The following is a 22246-nucleotide window of genomic DNA, read 5'->3' on the forward strand; positions in this document are numbered from 1 at the left end:
ACATCAAGTCATGCACCTTAAATACATAGTGTTATATGTCTAAAATATAATAAAGCTTTACAAAAGAAAACTTGAGCCAATGTTTTAAATACGGACACTGTTGCAGTGTTTCTTTTCTTTTAAAAATGATTTTAAAAGTGATAAAATGATTTAGCAAATGGACTCAGATCTTGCTATTTGTGATAAGTAGACAACTTTAAATAAAACACGCTCTAATAGTACATTAATACATTCCCGGCTACAAGGCAAATACATTACAACCAGAGTTTATTTAACAAGAGATATTGTTTGTTTGGGGAATATGAGTGTTTGAGTTGCCTTATGTATTACAAGATTAAAAGTTCTAAGTAGTGTTTAAATTTTTGGTTGTGAAAAGTCTCAGAAATACTGAAAAAAGACGGGAGTTGGGGGAACATACTTTGTTTTTTGTTTTTGTTGTTGCTTTTGTTGTTTTATGGCTATAGAAGGACAATGTTATAATACAAAAGCCTGTTATATTTTTTTTCTCTGAAAGTAGAAATTCATAAATTCTTACTTCGTTACTCAGGAAGCTTAATAAATTCCCCATCTGTTTTCCAAAGCCTCATTAAACTTCCCAGAACTTTCCTAGTAGAACAGGGGAATGGTTCCCAATTGAAATCATGAGTAATATTGTAGTTATTTGACAATTTATTAAAAAGCTCATTTTACTGTATTGGGTACTTTTTAAAAAGTGCTTAATTTATGTTGTTAGTATAGGTACTAGTACATCAAGGATTACTACCTTATACTCATAGTTGTCCATAACTTAATTTTCCAGGTAAAAAATACATTTTTTGTTTGCTAGTTTTAACATTTATTATCTTTAGGTATATCTATTTTTAAATTGTAATTTGATAATATGGCTAGACAATCCCCTGACTTCAAAACAGGCTGCCTTCTAAAAGCATTGTTGTCGCTTTATTCATTGAAATTCATGACCATTCCCCCCATGAAAACACTGTTATAATATTTCCTAAACTAGTGTGTACAGCATATTAATCCTAAATTACTGGATTTGAGGTCTGGCAGCCAAGGCAGTACTTTTTGTACAATAAGAGAAGGAAAAAGAAAATTGCCTTTTAATTTAGTGGAACCGTGCAGAGTTTGGAAACATTTCTGAATAGACTACTTCCCCAAAACCCTTTCCTGCCCCCAATCTCCATGGCCTCAGAGACTTCAAGCTGCCATAAGAGAACTTCTCGCACAATATAAGGTTTAGTAAGACTTAAATTAGAAATTGAGGATTGAGTTCCAGTAATGCTACTTTCCAGCTATTATCTATAAATCTTCATTTTCTCATTATAAATTGTGGATAAGTGTCGACCTAAAAGGGTTGCCCTTGGGACAGTATGTTCCCTGGTTTGAAGGTAAAGACTGAATATATAACACAGTGAATGGAACATTTTGTATGCTCAGTGAGCATCTGTCAAATATCCCACTGAAGAATTCATGATGTGCTGAAATTTGCCTTTTGGAAGAAAATAACCAGTCATCTAAGCAAATTCCTATTTGGCATTTGAGGTCTCATAAATTAGGACGTTTAATATTCACAAAACTGGGCAGGTATTGAGGATGAAGGCTCTCCCTCTGCATAAAAGATGAAGGGTCAGCTTCCTACCTATCCTGCTTTTCACAATTTCTGACTCTTTTTGGCATCTGGAACCAAAGGTCTTCTAAATCGCGAAGACCTTTCTGCTTTCACTGCAAACTCTCCAGAGCCCCAGCTGTTTAGATTGTGGGGAAGAAAAATGAGGACAGGGCAGGCTGCTGCTTGGTAATGCAGGTCCTTCATCAATCCTGTTTGGTGGTGCCTCATAGTATAGAAGAAACTGGAGCAGCTGGAAATAAATCGGGGAAATTAGTAATTGTGTTTGTATGTCTGTGTGTGTGTCTGTGTGTGTCTGAGTTATATACCACTTATTTCATCTAAAATTTTATTTCAAACGATTGGATTAGGAAAAGTAATATGTGATAAAGGAGAACTCTGGACAGGATATTCCTCTACCTTTAAAAGAGCTCCTAAACTCCTGGGAATCATGAGGGTTCTGAATCATGTTTATTTCTCACTGAGAAGGTTTTTTCTCCTTGTACATAATTTATTTTTCAAGCCTCTTATATTCTCCATAGGGATATTGACTTTTACTTACCCATGTGTGTTAAGAATCCAAATTATTCTCTAACTTGGTAAACTAGAAAACTTAAACTGGCATTTTTTAGGTAAAACAAATATATTAACCGCCTCCAAAACAAGTAGCTGTTAAAGGGAACATGTCCATGGTATGATGCATTTTTCTTCCTTTTTGCCAAAAGTCACCATTTATCTATAGAAGAAATGTAATTGTATTTTTATTTAATATAAGTAAAAACATTTTGAAAATCAGAATTTTAAGAATAAAGATACACTTGAAAGCATTTTCCAAGGAGGTAAAGTAACTCAAAATAATCAGGTCTGGTGTTATCGTCTCATAATAAAAAAAAAAAGCAAAATTACAAAAATCATGAAAGCATTTGAAAATGGAAAAAAATAAACTGAATTTTGACCTGAAAAATTAACTATTTGATTATGAAAACAGTCATTATTGGATCTATCTGGAAGCTCCCTGGGAAAGCCCATATTTGCAGTGCTTGTCATTACTTGACGTGACTAAGAACTTGTTCATTGGGAAAACCCATCCCGAGGTATGTGTTGAAAACAGTTAGCAGCAATTTTTGTAAGACTACAGCGAACTGAGTTGGTGATTCCGGTTGTCACAGGTGTGAGGTGCTGCCTCGCTGTGGGCTTGATTTTCATCTCTCTGATGATGACTGAGGCTGATCATCTTTTCATGTACGTGCTGGCCATCTACGTGTCTTCTTTGCAAAAATGTCTATTCATATCTTCTGCTCATTCTTTAATCAGATTGTTTGTTTTTTTTGCTGTTGAGTTATATGAATTCTTTATACGTTTTGGATAGGAAGCCCTTATCAGATATATGATTTGAAAATCCTCCTTTCAGATGCTCAACCAAAGATCTTGGAATCATCCTTGACTCAGTTTTACTTTCAATCCCACACATTTTTTAACTGAGAACTTTACAACTTCCCTTCTTTCGATCTTATTCCCAAAGAGTTTATTATCAACAGTGTGGCCAGAATTATCATTTTAATACTCAATACCAATTCTTGTCACTCTGTGCTGAAAAATCTCCAGTGGTTGTCCATGTCAATCAGAGTAAAGCTCATAAAGGGCTCGTATGCACTACAGTTTCTGGCCTGAGTTATATCTTTGACCTCATTTCCTATTAATTACCCCATAATTCACTCCATCCCAGCACTGAAAGTCCCTGGCTTTCCTCAAGCTCTCCTAGACTGTCTCTATCTCAGGGCCTTTGAAATTAACTTCTGCCGGGAATGTTTCTCTCACAAACATCCAGACGGTTTACTCCTTTGTCCCGTTAGGTTTCACCTCCAGGACAATATGGATGTCCTTGTCCTGCATGCCCTCCCACACTCTGCTCTCTTCCATGCTTTATTTTCTTGAGTATACTTATTATTATGTTCAGAAATATTATATTTAACTTGTTTATGCCCTTATATGTTGTCTCCTGCCACAAGAATGTAACTCCCATTAGACCATTTTTTCTGTCTGTTCTGCTCACTACTTTATCTTTTCACCAAGAAAAAGACTAGATTGATAGTAACCACTCAATAAATACTCATTGAATGGATGAATGATTAAATTTTGAGAAGAATTATGTTAGTGAGATTCATGGGGTTCAGAAGAGCTCTGTTACAAGGAGATGGTAAATAGCTTGGTGGACGTCACCTGTGGATGCTCAGTAGATAGGTAAATTCTGTAGGTCAGAATTCACATTAGAAATGAGGGAAAGAGTGTTACTAGTGTATACAGAAATGCAAATCGAAGCCTTAGGAGTGGATGTGATGGCCAAAGGTGACTACTGAGCCTGAGGGAATATGAGTTGACTCTGGAATCAAGGACCAAACTTGAACGCATCTCTGCCTCTTGTTTTATCTTCTAATTACCTATCATTTCCTGCCTACCCACATCCAAAAAAAGGCATAAAAATTTTAAAGTGCCAGTCTGCATCAAATAATTGACATATACTTGACAAGGTATGAATCACTGAAAATATTAATCATCCCCAAAATATCTATATATTTAGACTATTTGTTTTTTGACAACCAAGATATAATCTCCAATTTAATAAAGTATGGCAAAATTATTTTTGAGAAAAAGTTGTTATATTTTTGCCTAGTTGCAACATTCAACATTCTCCCCTTCACCAAGAGTAAATTGTATGTTTTTTATTGTTTTGTTTTTTAATAATATACAAGCATATCTCATGCTTTCCAAAACTTCCCCATCCTTTTTACAGCTAGTGGATTTTTAGGGGTTGACACTGAACATATTCAAAATCTGCACATGAAATAAGCTGGCTGCACAAAGAATGAAGGGGTGAATTTTGGGGTTGAATTAAGGCCAGAGGAAACCTGCTAGGTGACCAATAACACATCGCGGTGGCATGAAGCAGATTGCTAAAAATACGGCTCCTGAAGTCATAATGACTGGGTAAAATCATTTTGAGGTGGAATCATTTTAGGAATTTAAGATACTTAAACCAGATCTTTGCTGTTTTAACATTTGCCATAGGAAACTGACTAAGATATTCTGAAGTTTTGGAGGGAATCACTTTGACAGCATAGCTATTTCATCTACATTGTACCGAACTATGAATCTATATTGTGGCCTATTATTGTCCTCCTATTACATATCTAAGAAAGTACTCCTGAAGTGAACTATTTTATTTAAATAGTTCCTTGGTACATGACAGATATTACAATATGTCCTAAGTGAATGAATACTTTATATTATTTTCCATTGCCACATACCATGAATTGAAAACGCCATCAGCAATGTGCCTATTAATTGCAATTCTGCATCCCTTATTACTAATATGTATTGATATAGCATCAGTTTCATCAGCAATTCCATATGGTTTACTACGCTCTCGTTATCCTCTTTGTGACAAGTTTATAAAATAGACCTCATCAAGCACATATTTTGATTTTTCTTCTCTCAATCCTTTTGCAATTAGGTCATTTTTATGGGACTATTGATGGGTTTTCATAAAAATACTTGTGACGTCAGCTTTCAAAACCTATCCTGAGCACCAACTCATGATTTTACAGCTAATCTGATATCATTTGTGGTTTGAAGTAACCTCTTTCTATTTTCATTTCAATATATATCATTTGGTGCTACTGGTTGGTGCTACATTTCCTTAAGTACCCAAATGGGAAATATATTTCCAAAAATCCAAACAGTTAGTGGGCCCTGGCTAACTTTTTTTTAACAACCAAGTATGATAATCAGAATTAATTAAATTTAAAATGAATGCATTCATTATATTTTGGAAGTGAACAATTTGACTTCTAGTGCCTTAAACATTCATATCCCTTTGCTCTCAGAATTTCATATTCATTGTCCTATGACAAACAGCAACTTATTCTAGATAGTAGTGAAGAATACTTTTTAATTATTCCAGTCCAAAGTTTTCATTTGAATTGTGTGTAAAGAGATAAAAATACTTTCAAACCTGCTGTTTCTCTTTACTTACACTATGTCAAAAGTAGAATTTTAATCTGGCCAAATATATTTCTATGCAGTATTTATCAATTTTGAAAAGACTCTCATGGGTGATAAGAATGCTTAGTTCTTCTGACTCTCGGGCCACCATATTTTGAAGTAAATTGGCAATGCATTTGAAAGTAACATATTGAACAAAAATGCCTACAATTTCCATAAGTTAGATATCATTGGTTCTAGTTAAGTTTATTGCACTTGAAAGAAAAGCTCTAGCTATTATCTAGTTGTGTAGTTTTTATTTTCAGGAAACTGGTTTTTATTTTATGTGACCCATCTCTCTTTCCCTTTCAGGAGCTGGAATTTTCGAACCTATTTGCTGTTCTTCACTGCATTCACTCTTTCTTTGCTGCCAAGGTGGCTTGTTTGGACCCTCTCTTTTTAGGCAGTCAGGCCACTGCTTCTGCCACTCCCAGCTCCGGCATGATGAGCAAAGCCAAGTACATGACCTGACAGCCTGAGCTTGGCATCCCTCTTACCTTGACTTATAAACAGAACAGTCATACTCGTCGCTATAGACACTGGAGAAGCAATCACATCATCAAGTCAACAGTGAAGCCAAGTTGAAATTTCAGCAGAAAAGAAGAAGGTCATACAGATTTCAGAAACATTTCTGTTTGGAAGGCCTCTGGGAATCATCCTGAATGAACAGGATAGCTTGCTCTCTGTCGGTGGGTCGGTGCCAGTATGTTGCTTTCATCAGAAGAGAAGACGAAAGAATGAATGACTCGAGTATGTAAATAATATAAAAAATTGTAAGCTACCTATAAATAAAAATACCCATTAAATGGTCATTTCTGCATTTTAGATTATTTGGTATGACAAATACATGATGGGCCTGGTCAGGAACGAATGCCCCATCATTGTATCAGGAACAACAGAAACGAGACAGTTGCACAGAGACCAGCAGGCAAAAACCCTCTTCCAAGAAGAAAGCACTTTAACTCACTGGTGTGGATTTCTCCTTGTACCCTCATCCCATGATTTGACACTGGCACTCCAATTTTGTTTATCTTATTGTAGAATACTGCTGAGAATTGCAAAAGGATCATTACATGTTACCTATGGTAGATACAATGTGAAACAGACTATTTCTTCCTTGGGTCACTGACACTGAGTGTTTTATTTGCAGCCAGTGTCATTCAAAGATGCCAAAATGTGTTACTTTAATGATGAATGAAGGAAACATCCATGAACCTCTTGTTCTTTCCTTCATTTAAGGAGATTTTTGTTTTACCTGGGATTTATTATTAAATTTAAATTTCATGAATTTTCAGTGACCCCCAAAAACTTTTGTAGAGAAAATAATATCAACCCATGTGGCGTAAGAAACAGTTCTCTGTAATCCTGACCCTACCCGTTAATGCTGAACCTCAGTGTCCCCAGGAAGCATTCTCAAAGCTATGACTTATGTTGGGTGAACGACATCTTTCCATTTTAGTTAGAGTTTGTGAGAGAATGAGGTGAGAGACGAAAATAAAATTTTAAATTTCTGACTTATCATGTCATGAAAAGTGATTATGAATGCCAAACTGTTTGAGTTATTTTAGGTGTCCTGTCTTAGGAATGTAAGTGTGAAGAGATTGGAAATTTGAAAGCCCTGAAGTTGTGTGCACACAACTGGGATCCCAGGTGTTACATAACTATTTGTATAACATTTTCTTTCCTTCAAAGCAGCTGTACTGAAATCTGCTTTTAAACAACCACCTGCCCATTAAGAAAAAAATTGTTTTTTTTAATACACATATTCCCAACTAAATCAAACATTGGATCCTTCCTTGTGAAAATGACCAAGTGTCTAATAAGGTGGATTGATTTTTTTTTTTTTACTAAGAAGGAAAAAAGTCACTCAAGAAGGAAACAACATTATTTGTAAAAAAGACACATGAAAATTATAATTAAAAAATAAACATCAAACTATTTCCATAATCATTATAAATTATTAATTCACTTTGCATCTGATTAACTCTTAAGTGCATTAAATTGAAAAGGAAAAGTGGAGGTTCACAGTTGTACCGGCGCAAGTGTTAAGTTCTATCTAGGATGACTTTTAAAAAGAACTGGGGCAGGACTTCCCTGCTGGTGCAGTGGTTAAGAATCCGCCTGCCAACGTAAGGGACACAGGTTCGAGCCCTGGTCCGGGAAGATCCCACATGCTGTGGAGCAACTAAGCCCGTGGGCCACAGCTACTGAGCCTGAGCTCTAGAGCCCGCGAGCCACAACTACTGAGCCCACGAGCCACAACTACTGAAGCCCACATGCCTAGAGCCCGTGCTCCGCAACAGGAGAAGCCACTGCAATGAGAAGCCCACGCACCACAACGAAGAGTAGCCCCCGCTCGCCGCAACTAGAGAAAGCCCGCGTGCAGCAACGAAGACCCAACACAGCCAAAAAATAAAAAAATAAAAAGAACTGGGGCAAACTGGACAATATACAGTTTAATATAATTTATATTGAACATCAAACTAAATACACATCCATCATCGGGATATCACTATGGAATTACTGCTCACTGTGTTTTGATCAAACAGAACGGTCCTTTTATTGGGTTGGCCAAAAAGTTCGTTCGGGCTTGTCCGTAAGATCTTTTTGGCCAACCCAATAAAATCAGAAGCCCACCAGAAACAGGCTTCAGGAGGCCACCAGCTCAGGGGCAGGAGTGGAGGGAGGGGCAGCTGCCTTCGGATCCGCAGCCCCAGTGGCCAGCTCATCATAGACCCTCTGTCACCAGCTCGAGTTTCGTGTCAGCCCGCCCCGCGTTAGGGTGACGTCTGTGTGTCCGTGGTGTGAGAATCAGTGGGTCGACAGGCAATATGAAATGGGCTGCTTAGCCTAAAGAAAGAAAAAGAGTTTTAAAACTTTCTACAAGTGTAACGTAATCATTAAAAAAACAATGTCAGGTTTTGTAAAAGCTCCATTTAAAAAATACAAAAAGACGATTTAATTAAATATCCTTTTTGTGTGTCATAAAAATCTTCTAGGCTGTACTTACGTGTATGATAAAGTAAAAGGTGCACAATGAGATATGTGTGGGTATATATCTCCTTGTACAACACACACACACGCACACGTATATATATAATAAAACGCTAATCCCATATTATATAGAATATATTTCAAATAAATATATTAATATACTTTAAATTTACACTGTAAATTGTAGCCTGAATTAAAATTTATGATAATACCATATTGTGTTTAGTTTTGATACTCTTGAAAAAAAAAGCCACAGGCCCAAATTGCTACTTAACATGATTAGTGGAGAAGCCACCTACTCAAAAATATTATTTTGATTTTCCTCAGTTAGCAAATAGCATTGAATGTTTCCTTTCACAGTGCAGTGAGTAGACACTGTCATTTGCTATAACTTGGACTACTTGAATGAGAAAGTTTAGAAATGAACAAAAATACTCAGATAAATCTCTGTTTCTCATGTAATTTAGGTTTAGATGCATGAGATTTATTCATCATATCCTAGTTTGTACTAGGGCACATTTTAACAACAGAATGCTTAATTATGTGTTAACCTCTCCAGTGCCTTGGTATATGTGTGTATGTGTGTGTGTGTGTGTGTGTGTGTGTGCATATACATTATACGTATATATACATATATGTATACATATGTATGTATATATATACACACTAAGGGTTATATAATGATAGTGTACATAGTACAAGCTTGAAGGGAACATTACATTATATGTACTTGGGTCAGAGAAGGGAAATCTTTGCTAACTACTATAATCATGTATTTTGCCTGATAAAGAATAACAATTCATTTAAGCTGAAGTATATTAAAGCAGGGGCATTTTTAATTTGTTATATTGCAACAAGTATTTATTTCAAATACTTTAGTAGATAATGTAAGTATAATGTGTACCCCAACATGTACCATCCAACACTGTTTTTAAGGGAAAATAATCGGCGTATCATTTCTTGCCCATTTTTCAGGCATGTACCAACTAAGCGTCTTAAAGCCTTTGATCACAAAACTCATTCGGCAAGAAGAAACGTAATTCCCTGAAAATAAATGTCAATCCCATATTCATTAGGTCAGCAGAGAGACTTTCCTTTTGTACATTAGTTTAAAGTTAGAGATTTCCCTCATTTTCTAAAGCAAAGCTTGTCATCAACTTTGTTTACATGGCATGCTGGATTTGAGAAATGCTTGATTTATTACTGTGGAAAAGTAATCATCCTAACAATGATTTAGAATTATCACTACAAAGCAGCAATATGGGGAAGCTTTAAAAGCACAAGGACGATCTCGTGCTTAACTTTTTAAGGTAAGTGTCGATTTCTGATAATATTAACACACATGTTGCTACCCTTAATACTGAAGTCCTGATGACTGTCCACAAGGAAATGCTTTATTCATTACTCTAAAACTCTTGTTTATGATTTATTCTTATTCCTGAATACTTTAAAATCATAATTCACTTCTTTGCACATTTGAAGTTGCTTTTAAAGATAAATAAAATATTATAAATGTTATATATTTTATACATATTAAAATGCAATGAAAATACCAGAAATATGAAATGTATTTATTTCATTTTTAATTGTTTTGGTGGATGTTTGTAAAAACATTACCTGTGTTTTTAATTAATATCTGTGACAAAAGCTTGTCACTTTGTTCTTTAAGTTCATTAACGTACTACTAGTAAAACTGTACCTTTTTTAATGATGCATCCTGGAAAATAAAAACAGATACTTTTTTCTACATCTGTGTTTTCACTTCTTGGGTTTGATTTGTAAGTTTTACAGATATTTAGAGCATGACCTTGGAAGACTTAGCTGCCATGAACAGGGCCAGTGGTGAGCGGCCTGCCTTGGGTGCATACCTCTTAAGATATGATTTCTTCCGGTCCATCAATATTTATGAAGATTACCTATCTGACCCCTAAAAGGCCTTAAAGACTAAACAAAGATGATATTTGCCAAATTACTTAAGCAATGAGAGTTACAGCATTTGAAAACAAGACAACTTTGATAGCCTAACAATGGTCCATTATGAGCTGAATCTATACCGAGAGGACTGGTCTGAGTGGGCATCATTTGCTGGTCATTTGTACCTGAGAAGAAGCTCATCACTTTATGTCATAAAAGACCACAGTTGTCTTTCAGGTAATTACAGTGCCATAAGCGTGAGTGATCATAGAAATAATTTTAAAACAACTCTGATATCTACATTATTCTAGTTGCTGAATGCACATCTTTACCTTCTCTCATTTTTTAGTTTCAGAAATAACTCTGCTGAAAAATTAACACATGTTCATCATAAGTAATTAAAGCAATTAAAAAGAATACAAAAAATTCAAATAGATATCATATTAAGTCTCACCACCACAAAAAAATAAGCACAATTCATTTTTGATGAACTTCATTCTATACATATATCTATGTTTACATAAAGGTAAAAAGAAATATAGTCGATGTACAACTACATAGATTTAAATGCTTATGTAAATATATTCCAGCAAAAAATACAATATAAAAAAAATAGATTACTATATCTTGGAGGAAGATATGAACAAGAATAGCAAAATGTGAATTTTTGAAAGTTACCTACATATTAGCAAAAAGTGAAATTATGAATATATTTTAAGGGGGTAATGACCTCAAGAATATTCTCTTTAAAAAAATTTTTAAGATAAATTGAGGCAAATTTTGGGCATTACAAGAAAAATCAAACTTTTCAGAGTGTAGTTTCGTAAGTTCCGAACAATGAGTATGATTGGGAACCACCACCAAGTTCAAAATACAGAACAGTTCACTCTCACCTGTAAGTCCCCAGTGTCATTTTCTAGGCAACCCCTCTGCTACTCCTGAACCTTGTCAACTGTTGATCTGCTTTATGCCCCATAGGTTTCCCTTTGCAGATTGAAATGTATGGGATATTGTCTTCTGAGATTATTCTCTTTTTGGGGATCACTTCTCTCAAGAAAGTCTTTCTGGGAATGTTCTCTTAAGAGGATACCTGAACAAAATACTAGCAAACAGAATCCAACCGCACATTAAAAGGATCATACACCATGATCAAGTGGGATTTATCCCAGGAATGCAAAGATTCTTCAATATACGCAAATCAATCAATGTGACACATCATATTAACAAACTGAAGCATAAAAACCATACGATCATCTCAATAGATGCAGAAAAAGCTTTTGAAAAAATTTGACACCCATTTATGATAAAAACCCTCCAGAAAGTAGGCATAGAGGGAACATACCTCAACATAATAAAGGCCATATATGATAAACCTATAGCCAACATTGTTCTCAATGGTGAAAAGCTGAAACCATTTCCTCTAAGATCAGGACCAGGACAAGGTTGTCCACTCTCACCACTATTATTCAACATAGGTTTGGAAGTTTTAGCCACAGCAATCAGAGTAGAAAAATAAATAAAAGGAATCCAAACTGGAAAAGAAGAAGTAAAACTGTCACTGTTTGCAGATGACATGATCCTATACATAGAGAATCCTAAAGATGCTACCCGAAAACTACTAGAGCTAATCAATGAATTTGCTAAAGTAGCAGGATACAAAATTAATGCACAGAAATCTCTTCCATTCCTATACACTAATGATGAAAAATCTGAAAGAGAAATTAAGGAAACATCCCATTTACCATTGCAAAAAAAGAATAAAATACCTAGGAATAAACCCCCCTAAGGAGACAAAAGACCTTTATGCAGAAAACTATAAGACACTGATGAAAGAAATTAAAGATGTTACAAACAGATGGAGAGATATACCATGTTCTTGGATTGGAAGAATCAACATTGTGAAAATGACTATACTACCCAAAGCAATCTACAGATTCAATGCAATCCCTATCAAACTACCAATGGCATATTTCACAGAACTAGAACAAAACACTTCACAATTTGTATGGAAACACGAAAGACCCCAAATAGCCAAAGCAATCTTGAGAAAGAAAAACAGAGCTGGAGGAATCAGGCTCCCGGACTTCAGACTACACTACAAAGCTACAGTAATCAAGACAGTGCGGTACTGGCACAAAAACAGAAATATAGATCGATGGAACAGGATAGAAAGCCCAGAGGTAAACCCATGCACATATGGTCACCTTATCTTTGATAAAGGAGGCAAGAATATACAATGGAGAAAAGACAGCCTCTTCAATAAGTGGTGCTGGGAAAACTGGACAGCTACATATAAAAGAATGAAATTAGAACACTTCCTAACACCATACACAAAAATAAACTCAAAATGGATGAAAAACCTAAATGTAAGGCCAGACACTATAAAACTCTTAGAAGAAAACATAGGCAGAACACTCTATGACATAAATCACAGCAAGATCCTTTTTGAACCACCTCCCACCTCCTAGAGAAATGGAAATAAAAACAAAAATAAACAAATGGGACCTAATGAAACTTAAAAGCTTTTGCACAGCAAAGGAAACCATAAACAAGATGAAAAGACAACCCTCAGAATGGGAGAAAATATTTGCAAGTGAAGCAACAGACAAAGGATTGATCTCCAAAATTTACAAGCAGCTCATGCAGCTCAATATCAAAAAAACAAACAACCCAATCCAAAAATGGGCAGAAGACCTAAATAGACATTTCTCCAAAGAAGATATACAGATTGCCAACAAACACATGAAAGGATGCTCAACATCACTAATCATTAGAGAAATGCAAATCAAAACTTCAATGAGGTATCTCCTCACACCAGTCAGAATGGCCATCATCAAAAAAATCTACAAACAATAAATGCTGGAGAGGGTGTGGAGAAAAGGGGACCAACCCTCTTGCATTGTTGGTGGGAAAGTAAATTGATACAGCCAATATGGAGAACAGTATGGAGGTTCCTTAAAAAACTTAAAATAGAACTACCATATGACCCAGCAATCCCACTATTGGGCATATACCCTGAGAAAACCATAATTCAACAAGAGTCAGGTAGCACAATGTTCATTGCAGCACTATTTACAATAGCCAGGACATGGAAGCAACCTAAGTGTCCATCGACAGATGAATGGATAAAGAAGATGTGGCACATATATACAATGGGATATTACCCAGCCATAAAAAGGAACGAAACTGAGTTATTTGTAATGAGGTGGATGGACCTAGAGTCTGTCATACAGAGTGAAGTAAGTCAGAAAGAGAAAAACAAATATCGTATACTAACACATATATATGGAATCTAAAAAAAAAAAGTGGTTCTGAAGAACCTAGGGGCAAGAGAGGAATAAAGATGCAGACGTAGAGAGTGGACTTGAGGACATGGGGAGGGGGAAGGGTAAGCTGGGACGAAGTGAGAGAGTGGCATTGACATATATACACTACCGAACGTAAAATAGATAGCTAGTGGGAAGCGGCCGCATAGCACAGGGAGATCAGCTCGGTGCTTTGTGACCACCTAGAGGGGTGGGATAGGGAGGGTGGGAGGGAGACGCAAGAGGGAGGAGATATGGGGATATATGTATACGTATAGCTGATTCACTTTGTTATAAAGCAGAAACAAACACACCATTGTAAAGCAATTATACTCCAATAAAGATGTTTTAAAAAAAATAACATAAAAGGGAATAAATGAAATATACAAATTAAAAAATAAACATAAAGAAAAGAGGATACCAATCCTGACCTCTTTCACTGTGTCCATAAATATTCTACAAACACCTTTGCCCTTTGTCCACAGGAGCCCACCTGTCTTCTGTCAGAGACACCCCAACCAGCTTTAGGGTTTTCCAGGCATCAGTCAGGAACTACTCCCTTCATGAGCAAGTACAGAGGGAAGCAAAGAAACGCATTCTTGTAGAGTGAGCTCCATTCAGGGAAAATCCACAATCAAAACATTTGAATTCAAGGGAATGCACGAGTTCACTTTTTCGTAGACACAAGTTTTCCACTTATTTGAGGAAAGACCAAGGAGGATGATTGCCAGATCACATGGCAGGAATATGTTGAGTTTTTCAAGAAACTGCCGAACTGTCTTCTAAGTGGCAGCACCGTTGCGCGCTCCTGCCAATCACGTGTGAGTTCCCGCGCTCCACCTCCTCCCCGGCACCTGGTGGTGTCAGCGTTCTGATTTTGGTTCTTCTCATAGGTGTGTCGTGTCTGCGTTTAACCACGAGTAGAATAAGGTTCTCAGTTCTCAGTCTGGCAGCTCCTATTCTTCCCAGCTGTTTCAAATGGAAACTCCTCTTAGTCTTTGTTGGCTAGGCTGCTGTCACAAAGTACCGCAACCTGAGTGGCTTAAACAACCGAGATGGATTAGCTCACAGTTTGGGAGGCGGGAAGCCCAGGATCGAGGTGTCCTGGGGCCGCGCTTCTCTGAGGGCTCTAAGGAAGGATCTCCTCCCGGACAGTCCCAGCCCCCGGTGGTCCTGGGCTCGCGTCTGTGTAATGGCAGTCTTCACATGGCATTCTCCTTGGGTGTGTGTCCTGTTCTGTAAGGACACCAGTCGAACTGGATTAGGGGTCTGCCATTCTCTGATATGACCTCATCTTAACTAACTGTATTGTCAACAACCTTATTTCAAATAAGGTTGCATCTGATGTCCCGGGGTTAGAAATTTATCCTATCAGTTCTGGGGTGGGGGGCGGGGCACATTTCAACCCATAACAGTCCTTTAGGTTTCAGCTTAAATGTCCCCTATAATGGAAAGCTTTTTTCCTCTTCTCTTCCACCAAAAAAGCTGAATTTTTTTCTGAAATGTATTCATGTCGCTTGGCCACCTTTATTGCTCTGGCTGAATTTACCATCTCTCTCTCTCAAGCCTTAGTTTCTACAAAGGCAATGACTGTGGCTACTTTGCTTACCTTTGTACCTTCACCACTGAGCTCCATGCCTGGAACACAGAAGGTGCTTAGTGAAAGGTGTTACTGCTAAAGGATTTTAATAAAAATAATAATTAAAAGGGAGGTTTTGGTCAGAATTAAAGGGAATGACATTACAAATTTATCCTGACATAATTGCTTACTTTTCCAAGAAAACACTTAGTTGGAGAGTTTGCTCTTATAGGGAACTGCTAATCGTATAAACAATATCTGACAAATAGGAAAACAAGAATTGTTACTACTTCATACTTTTCTTCTCTCTTTTTTTATGTCTGCTGTTTCTTGTCTTGCATTATCCTTTTGTTCAAAGCGTCATCCAGTAACATATATAATGTGTGTTAACAAATTTTCAACACTGTCAAATTTTAGTTGTTCTCTACAGAACAACTAAGTTCTTTATTTAAAGTGAATTTTTCCAAAAGCAAATGTAAAAGAAAACTCTGCAAAATTAAGGCATTGCAAAGTAAACAATGAAAAATATATAGGGATATGGAATTGTACAGAGGAGCTCAACTTACCACTTTTGTGATGTGCACTCTGAAAGATGAAACTATCAGAATCCCTCCCATGGAGGTTTAAGTTCCTCTTCGCTATCTAGCAGAAAACAGCTAGCTTTCTGAAGAATATTCAGGGTAAAATAAACTACGTCCACTCTTCTCTTCTTGATTTTATTAGCGATTTTATTCAATAAACAGGTGAAACCAAGGAATCAGAGTCAAATAACCCTGAGTATGGTATGAGGACATTCCTAATTGACTTTGAACATGCAGTAATAGGAACTGCAGCTCGGCTTTGCAGCACTTCCCACAAATGATTATGTGGAACAAAATTATATCATTCCTGAAAAATGATTGCGTTGGCATGGTCACCTCTGTCAGGAACACTAGATCTAATTTCTTATTTTCAGTTGGTTTTCCCTTTATACAGAGCACTTTCAGCTCCATGATCCAGTTAAGTTCTAAACTTTATTGTACGGTAATTATTTATGACTCTGTATATGGGAATCCATAGAAAATGTTGTAAATGACCACCAACTACTCTCTTAAGTAACATATTGAGGTGAAAGACACATGACATAAAATTAACTATTTTAAAGGAAACAAGTCAGTGACATTGAGGGTCATCACAATGTTGGCTATGCCACCAGCCTCACCACCACCTCTGTCTAGTTCAAGTCATTTCCCTCATTCCACAGTAAACTCCCTGATCCAGCGGCCGTTTCTCCTCCTCCCCCTCCCCCAGCCCTCGACAGCCATCAGTCTACATCCTGTCTCCATGGGTTAATCTCCTCTGGTATTTCCTATAAGTGGAATGACACAGTATGTGGCCTTTGCGGCTCCTGTCACTCAGCTGAGCGTGTTCCAGGCTCATCTAGGCTGTTGTGTGAATCGCTTCTTCATTCCTTCTTATGGCCGACTAGCCAACCACCCAGATAACACACAAAAGGCAGGTAATAATTCTGCTCACCTGAGGTCCAAGTCCCCGTGGCAGGGGAGACTCTAGTGCTGGGGGCAGAGGATACAGTGGAGAATCCCACGTCCATGGCTGGATCCGGAATGGCCACTAGAAAGCAAACAAATGGACACAATTTGTCTTAATTGGGCCAGTTTTCCCCTCCTCCTCCTCGCATGTGCCTGCATAATTTGAATAATTTGTATAGTGCTCGAACCCTCTCAAGCTTTCTTGCCTTACTGTTGCCTAGCATGCTCCAAAATTATATTTCCATCTCTATTTTATCAAACTTCTTATTCCCTAAGTTCCAATAAGCTAAGAGAAATATTGGGGAAAAAATCTGAGTGAATTCAAATGAATGGATATGAATGACAACAGGTGACACTTTGATAGCACTTACTATGCATCCAGCATGATTCTAAGTTCTTTACGTCCATTAACTCATGTAATCCTCATAACAACCTTTGTAGTAGGTACTATTATTATTATTATTATTATTATTACAAGAATATAGAGTTAAGATAGATTTCCCCAAATCCTCCAGTAAGTTATAAAAGCAAGAAGAACGAGTAAAGCATTACTAGCGTTCAAATTATTTTTGAATAGCACTTAAGTGTGATTTTAGTTCCAGTAACTAATTGAAAGGAGGATCACCAAAAAAATGGGTCAGCTTTTTCACTTGTTTGCTTTTTGCTTGGGATCAGACCAGGAAGCAGAGGTCAGTGACGCTGCCAGTGATGGACGGTTTGGCCTTGTAGACTCCCCGGAGGGGTTCACGGCTCAACACGTTTTCTGCGGGATGCTTGGCGCCTCAAACACACTGAATTCCAAGCGGCTTCTCCGGGGAGGAAACTCCGGCCCCGTTAGCGGGCAGCAGGGACATCCCTCCGGCCAAGACCGTCTCTGTGAGCTGGGAGGAGATTACACGGAGACTCCCTGCCGTGTTGTTTAGTAACCACATGACACTCAGGAGGCCCCGAGACGGGCACGCGCTACCACAGCAGGACCTTCCTGGCCTCGGCCCTGTCGCTGGCTCACCTGTGTGTCCCCTGTGCCCCCCCGGGTTCCTCTAAGCCAGGACCACTTGACCCACCCTCTCCGGACTTTTTCTAGGTCTCTGTTGCCCTGTGGTCCCCACCCCGCCTCCGCCGGGGACTGTCGACTGAAAAAATGCCCAGCATGAGAGTTGTGAGTTGTCTTGTTCAGGGCAAAATGAGGACTAGCGCCCAGGAGACAGCATCTCGGGGAGCTCTGAGGGGCTGCTGCAGAGTGCTCGGGGGGAGTCAGTGTAGACAGGATTTTAGTGAAGGGCGGGCGTGCATCAAGCACACACGTTGCCAGAGGCCGGCTGCTCGTCACGAGGAGCAGACGTCACTGTTCATGATTCTAGTGCTTTTCTAGATACGACGAGATGCAAGCATTGGGCTCATAAAATCTTCCCCTGAAAGTATAGTTTATCTGAAGGCCTGTTCCGCCAGCTTTTCCCGGAGCCCAGAGCACCTCTTTCCTGATCTCCACCCTGAGCTCCTTTCAGGGGGTGCTGAAGGCCGGCGGCTGCAGCGACACCTGATTTAATCCTCGTAGACGCAGGTGGCGAGTGGCAGTTTCCAGCTGGCAGGGCTCATCCACCGACACACATGGCTCGCTTCTACTCACCCCAGCTTCCTTTCGTTTGAAATGTCACTTTTCAGCACACCTTTCCCTGACGCCACTCCTTCCCGCCACCATCACCGAGACCTGTGAGTCACATTTCGTGACCTCCTTTTTGTACATAAGGAAACTGAGAGAGGCAGCCTGTTGGTTTGTACAAGGCTAAGCAGAGGGTGAACGAGACAGGCCGGAGGTGACAAGTTTCTTAGCTACAGGAAGCATGGACAGCAGACAGCACCCTGGAAAGTCAGGACCCGAGCGAGGGAAAAGCAGGGGATCCCAGAGCTTCTTGTTGTCTCCTGTGTCCCAGACAGGCTTCTGGAGGAATCACAGCCCAGAACACCAGGGAGCACGGAAGAAAAACGGCTCCACGGAAAGCATGTTCTCGGCAACCCTGGGGGCCGGTTATGGATGAGCTAGCCAGACGGAAAACACGTGGGCAACAGAAGTCATCAACAGGTGTGAAGACAGGATGGTAGACATTATGAAAACTGGACAAGAAAGAGAAAAGAAACTGACTGAAAAGAAACAAGCAGAGCCCCAGGGATCTGTGGGCTCACAGCCAAAAAAATCTAACATTTTTGTCGGGGGAGTTCCAAAAGGAGAGGAAAAAGAAGGCAGGGTTAAAACAGTAACGAAGAACTAATGGCTGAAAACTGCCCAAATGTGCAAAAGATACACACATAAATTCAAGAATCTGAGTGAACTGATAAAGCCAAAGAAATCCATGACAAAAATATGTCACAGTCAAACTGTATCAAAGTCAAGACACTTCTATTGTCAAACTAAAGGCAAAGAAACTGAAAGTAACAAGAGAGAAAGGATGCTTTCCCTATAGGAGGAAAAAAACAATTATAGTGATAATAGTTTCACTTCAGAAACCTTTGTGGCCAGAAGCGAGAGTAGCACAATACTTTGCAAGCACTGAAAGAAATGCATTAACAGCCTACAATCTTATATCCAGTGGAAATATCGGAGAAATACAAACATTCTTAGATTAAGTAAAACCAAGAAAATTTATGGGCAGCACACTTATCCCAAAAGAATGGCTGAAGGATATTTTCTAAACAGAAAAGAAATTACTGTTAGGAAAGAAAGAACAGCAGAAAAAGTCAGCGTATGATTAACGACAGTAGACTTAGCTTCTCATTTGAGCTTTCTAAATTATGACTAATGGTCAAAGCAAAAATATTAACACTGGTTGATGAAGTTCTCAAGGCAATTATAAATGGAGAAGGATAGACAGATGTAAAGGAAAGTAAGAGGGCTATGCTTCACTTTAACTGGTAAATGACAACAGAAATAGACATGTTATGAAGATACAATGTATCACCTACCACACTCAAGGAAAAAAAGCTGTGCAGACACACACTTAAGAACACTAAAGATAAATCCAAATAAATAGAATTCCAAACAAATTGTTCAAGAAAACTATAATGAGGCAGAAAAAAGGATGAGAAAACACACACACACACACACACACACACACACACACACACACACGAAAAAGAAACAGAGAGAACAAATAGAAGTCATGCAAACATTAGCAAAAGGAAGCCAGAGTGGATATAGTACTTGAAAGATATTCTGTGTTAATGGATTGGAAGACTCAATATTGTTAAATTGTCAATTTTACTAAACTTGATCTATAGATTCAAAGCAGTCCCCAACTGAAACTCCAGCTAGCCATTTTATGGATAACCAAAAACTGATTTACAGTTTATTTCAAAAAGAAAAGGCCCAGAAAAGCCAACACGAAACTGCAGAGGAAGGACAAAGTTGGATGACTCACATTATCCAAGTTCAAGGTTTAATATAAGGTTATAATAACCAGTGCAGCATGATACTGGTAAAATAATAGACACAGAGATCAATGGATGTTGAATGTAGTGCCCAGAAATAGACCTATACAAATATTACCCACCAATCTTTGACATGTAACAAAGACGGTTAAATGGAAAAAGGACAGACTTTTCAACAAATGGTTCAGGATCAGTGGTACACCTACATGCATGGAAAAATCAGGAAAGCAGGACAGGTCAAGGGAAAAAGACAAACAAACATGCGATTACAGTCAAATCCCAGCTTTCGCTCTAGTCCGCAGGGAACTGATTTGTCCAGGAGGCAAGGGAGGTGGACTTTCATACTTCCAAACTGGTGAGTGTGCAACACTGCTTGGCTGGCACAGAAATATTTTAGGAGTGAGCTTTAGGAACAGAAGCACGCAGAAGTGAGGAGATGGGCCCCTAGAAACGTTCAAAGGAACGTGATGGGATCTGAGAGAAGCATCACCTGTCATAATTCCTATACGTCACCACGTTCAGGCTACTATCATCTCCTGCTGAGGATACTCATCTCCTTCCTGTTTGGTCTCTGGGCTCAAAGTTTTGACCTGTCCTAAAAACCCACCATGATGCAGCCACAGGGACCCTTCAGAAACAAAGATCTGACTGTGTCACCCCCTATTCGATAGTTTTCGGGAACTTCCCACACCTTTATTGTAAATTTCAATCAGTTAACGTGACACAGAGAAAAATGGATGACCTGGCTCCTGTCTGCCTTCTCACCGCTTCCCCTTTACAGTGTGTATTTTAATCATACGAAACTATACGGGACTACTGGCCATGTCATATCTGTTTTACACGGCGTTTTCACATACATCTTCTTTACCTGGATGCCCTCCCCTGTACCTGTATTACTCTTCCTTGTCCTTTAGAACTACTTCTGCTATTTCATATAGCGAAGAGGCTCTTCTGACTTTTGTCTACCTTGAAACTCCAGCCAGAAGCTCCTTTACATGCCCTGCTTTTGTATTTCCAGGATAACTTCTGTAATGTCTCAGAAGATTGTAGAATATACTTATAATTGTCTATTTATCAGTATCCACAGAGACTATGAGTGCATGACTGCTGGAGCTGTTTCGTATCAGTCAATGTATCCTCTGTGTAAGAACAATGCTTGGGGTCTAATAGTAATTTAATACATACTATATGCAAATTAAAAATTAATAATGAACTTCAGAATAAGGATGTGGGAGCCTTCATATCACTTTGTCCAATAAGAGTCCTTTCACATGAATAGTTTCCCCTACATACATTTTACAAAAGTTGCTTATGAAGCACTGTTATCTGTAACTCCTCTGCATTATAAAATTTCCAGAAGTGTGAGCAAGAAGAAATAATTTCTTCACCTCGTTGAGAATAGACGTAATCAAAGCATCACTCAAGTATGATTCAATTAAAAATATGAAAACTACAAAGATGGAATTCTCAGCAACACTTTTTTTTAATATATCAAGCTCAATAAATGCCTTTTATCAAGGGAAACAAATATTTAATGAAATGATAGCACCTCAAACAAGTGTGTACATTCTTTGAGATTGCTTTGATTGAATGACACACTCAGATATACTTCAAACTCATGGACTCAACCTCATCAACCCCATGTCTCGGAAACAGCTAAAAGTAACTGACATTAACAAGCTTTGCTAAACGTTTCATATTTACCAGAGAATTTACAAGATCTAAAAGGTTTATAAGGAAATAGAACATCTTAAAAGTCTACAGAATCAAGAAGTTTGCTCTGCCTTACTAATTTTACAGATGTTACTTGTTTCCGTGGAGAGCAATATTTAGATGAAATACGTCTCCATGCAGC

The 22246-nt window shown here is 38.2% G+C and overlaps 1 protein-coding gene across 1 annotated transcript in view; it reads left to right on the top strand.

Annotated features, from left to right (window-relative positions):
* Positions 1 to 6118, top strand: part of SNTG1 (syntrophin gamma 1) — a 331005-nt gene extending 324887 nt beyond the window's left edge. Inside the window, exon 18 of the mRNA XM_068525807.1 lies at positions 5960 to 6118. Coding sequence (XP_068381908.1) covers positions 5960 to 6118 — 159 coding nt within the window. The remainder of the gene's footprint in view (positions 1 to 5959) is intronic.
* Positions 6119 to 22246: the final 16128 nt, after the last annotated feature.

This window comes from Eschrichtius robustus, chromosome 17, assembly GCF_028021215.1.
Source record: "Eschrichtius robustus isolate mEscRob2 chromosome 17, mEscRob2.pri, whole genome shotgun sequence".
Taxonomy (NCBI): domain Eukaryota; kingdom Metazoa; phylum Chordata; class Mammalia; order Artiodactyla; family Eschrichtiidae; genus Eschrichtius; species Eschrichtius robustus.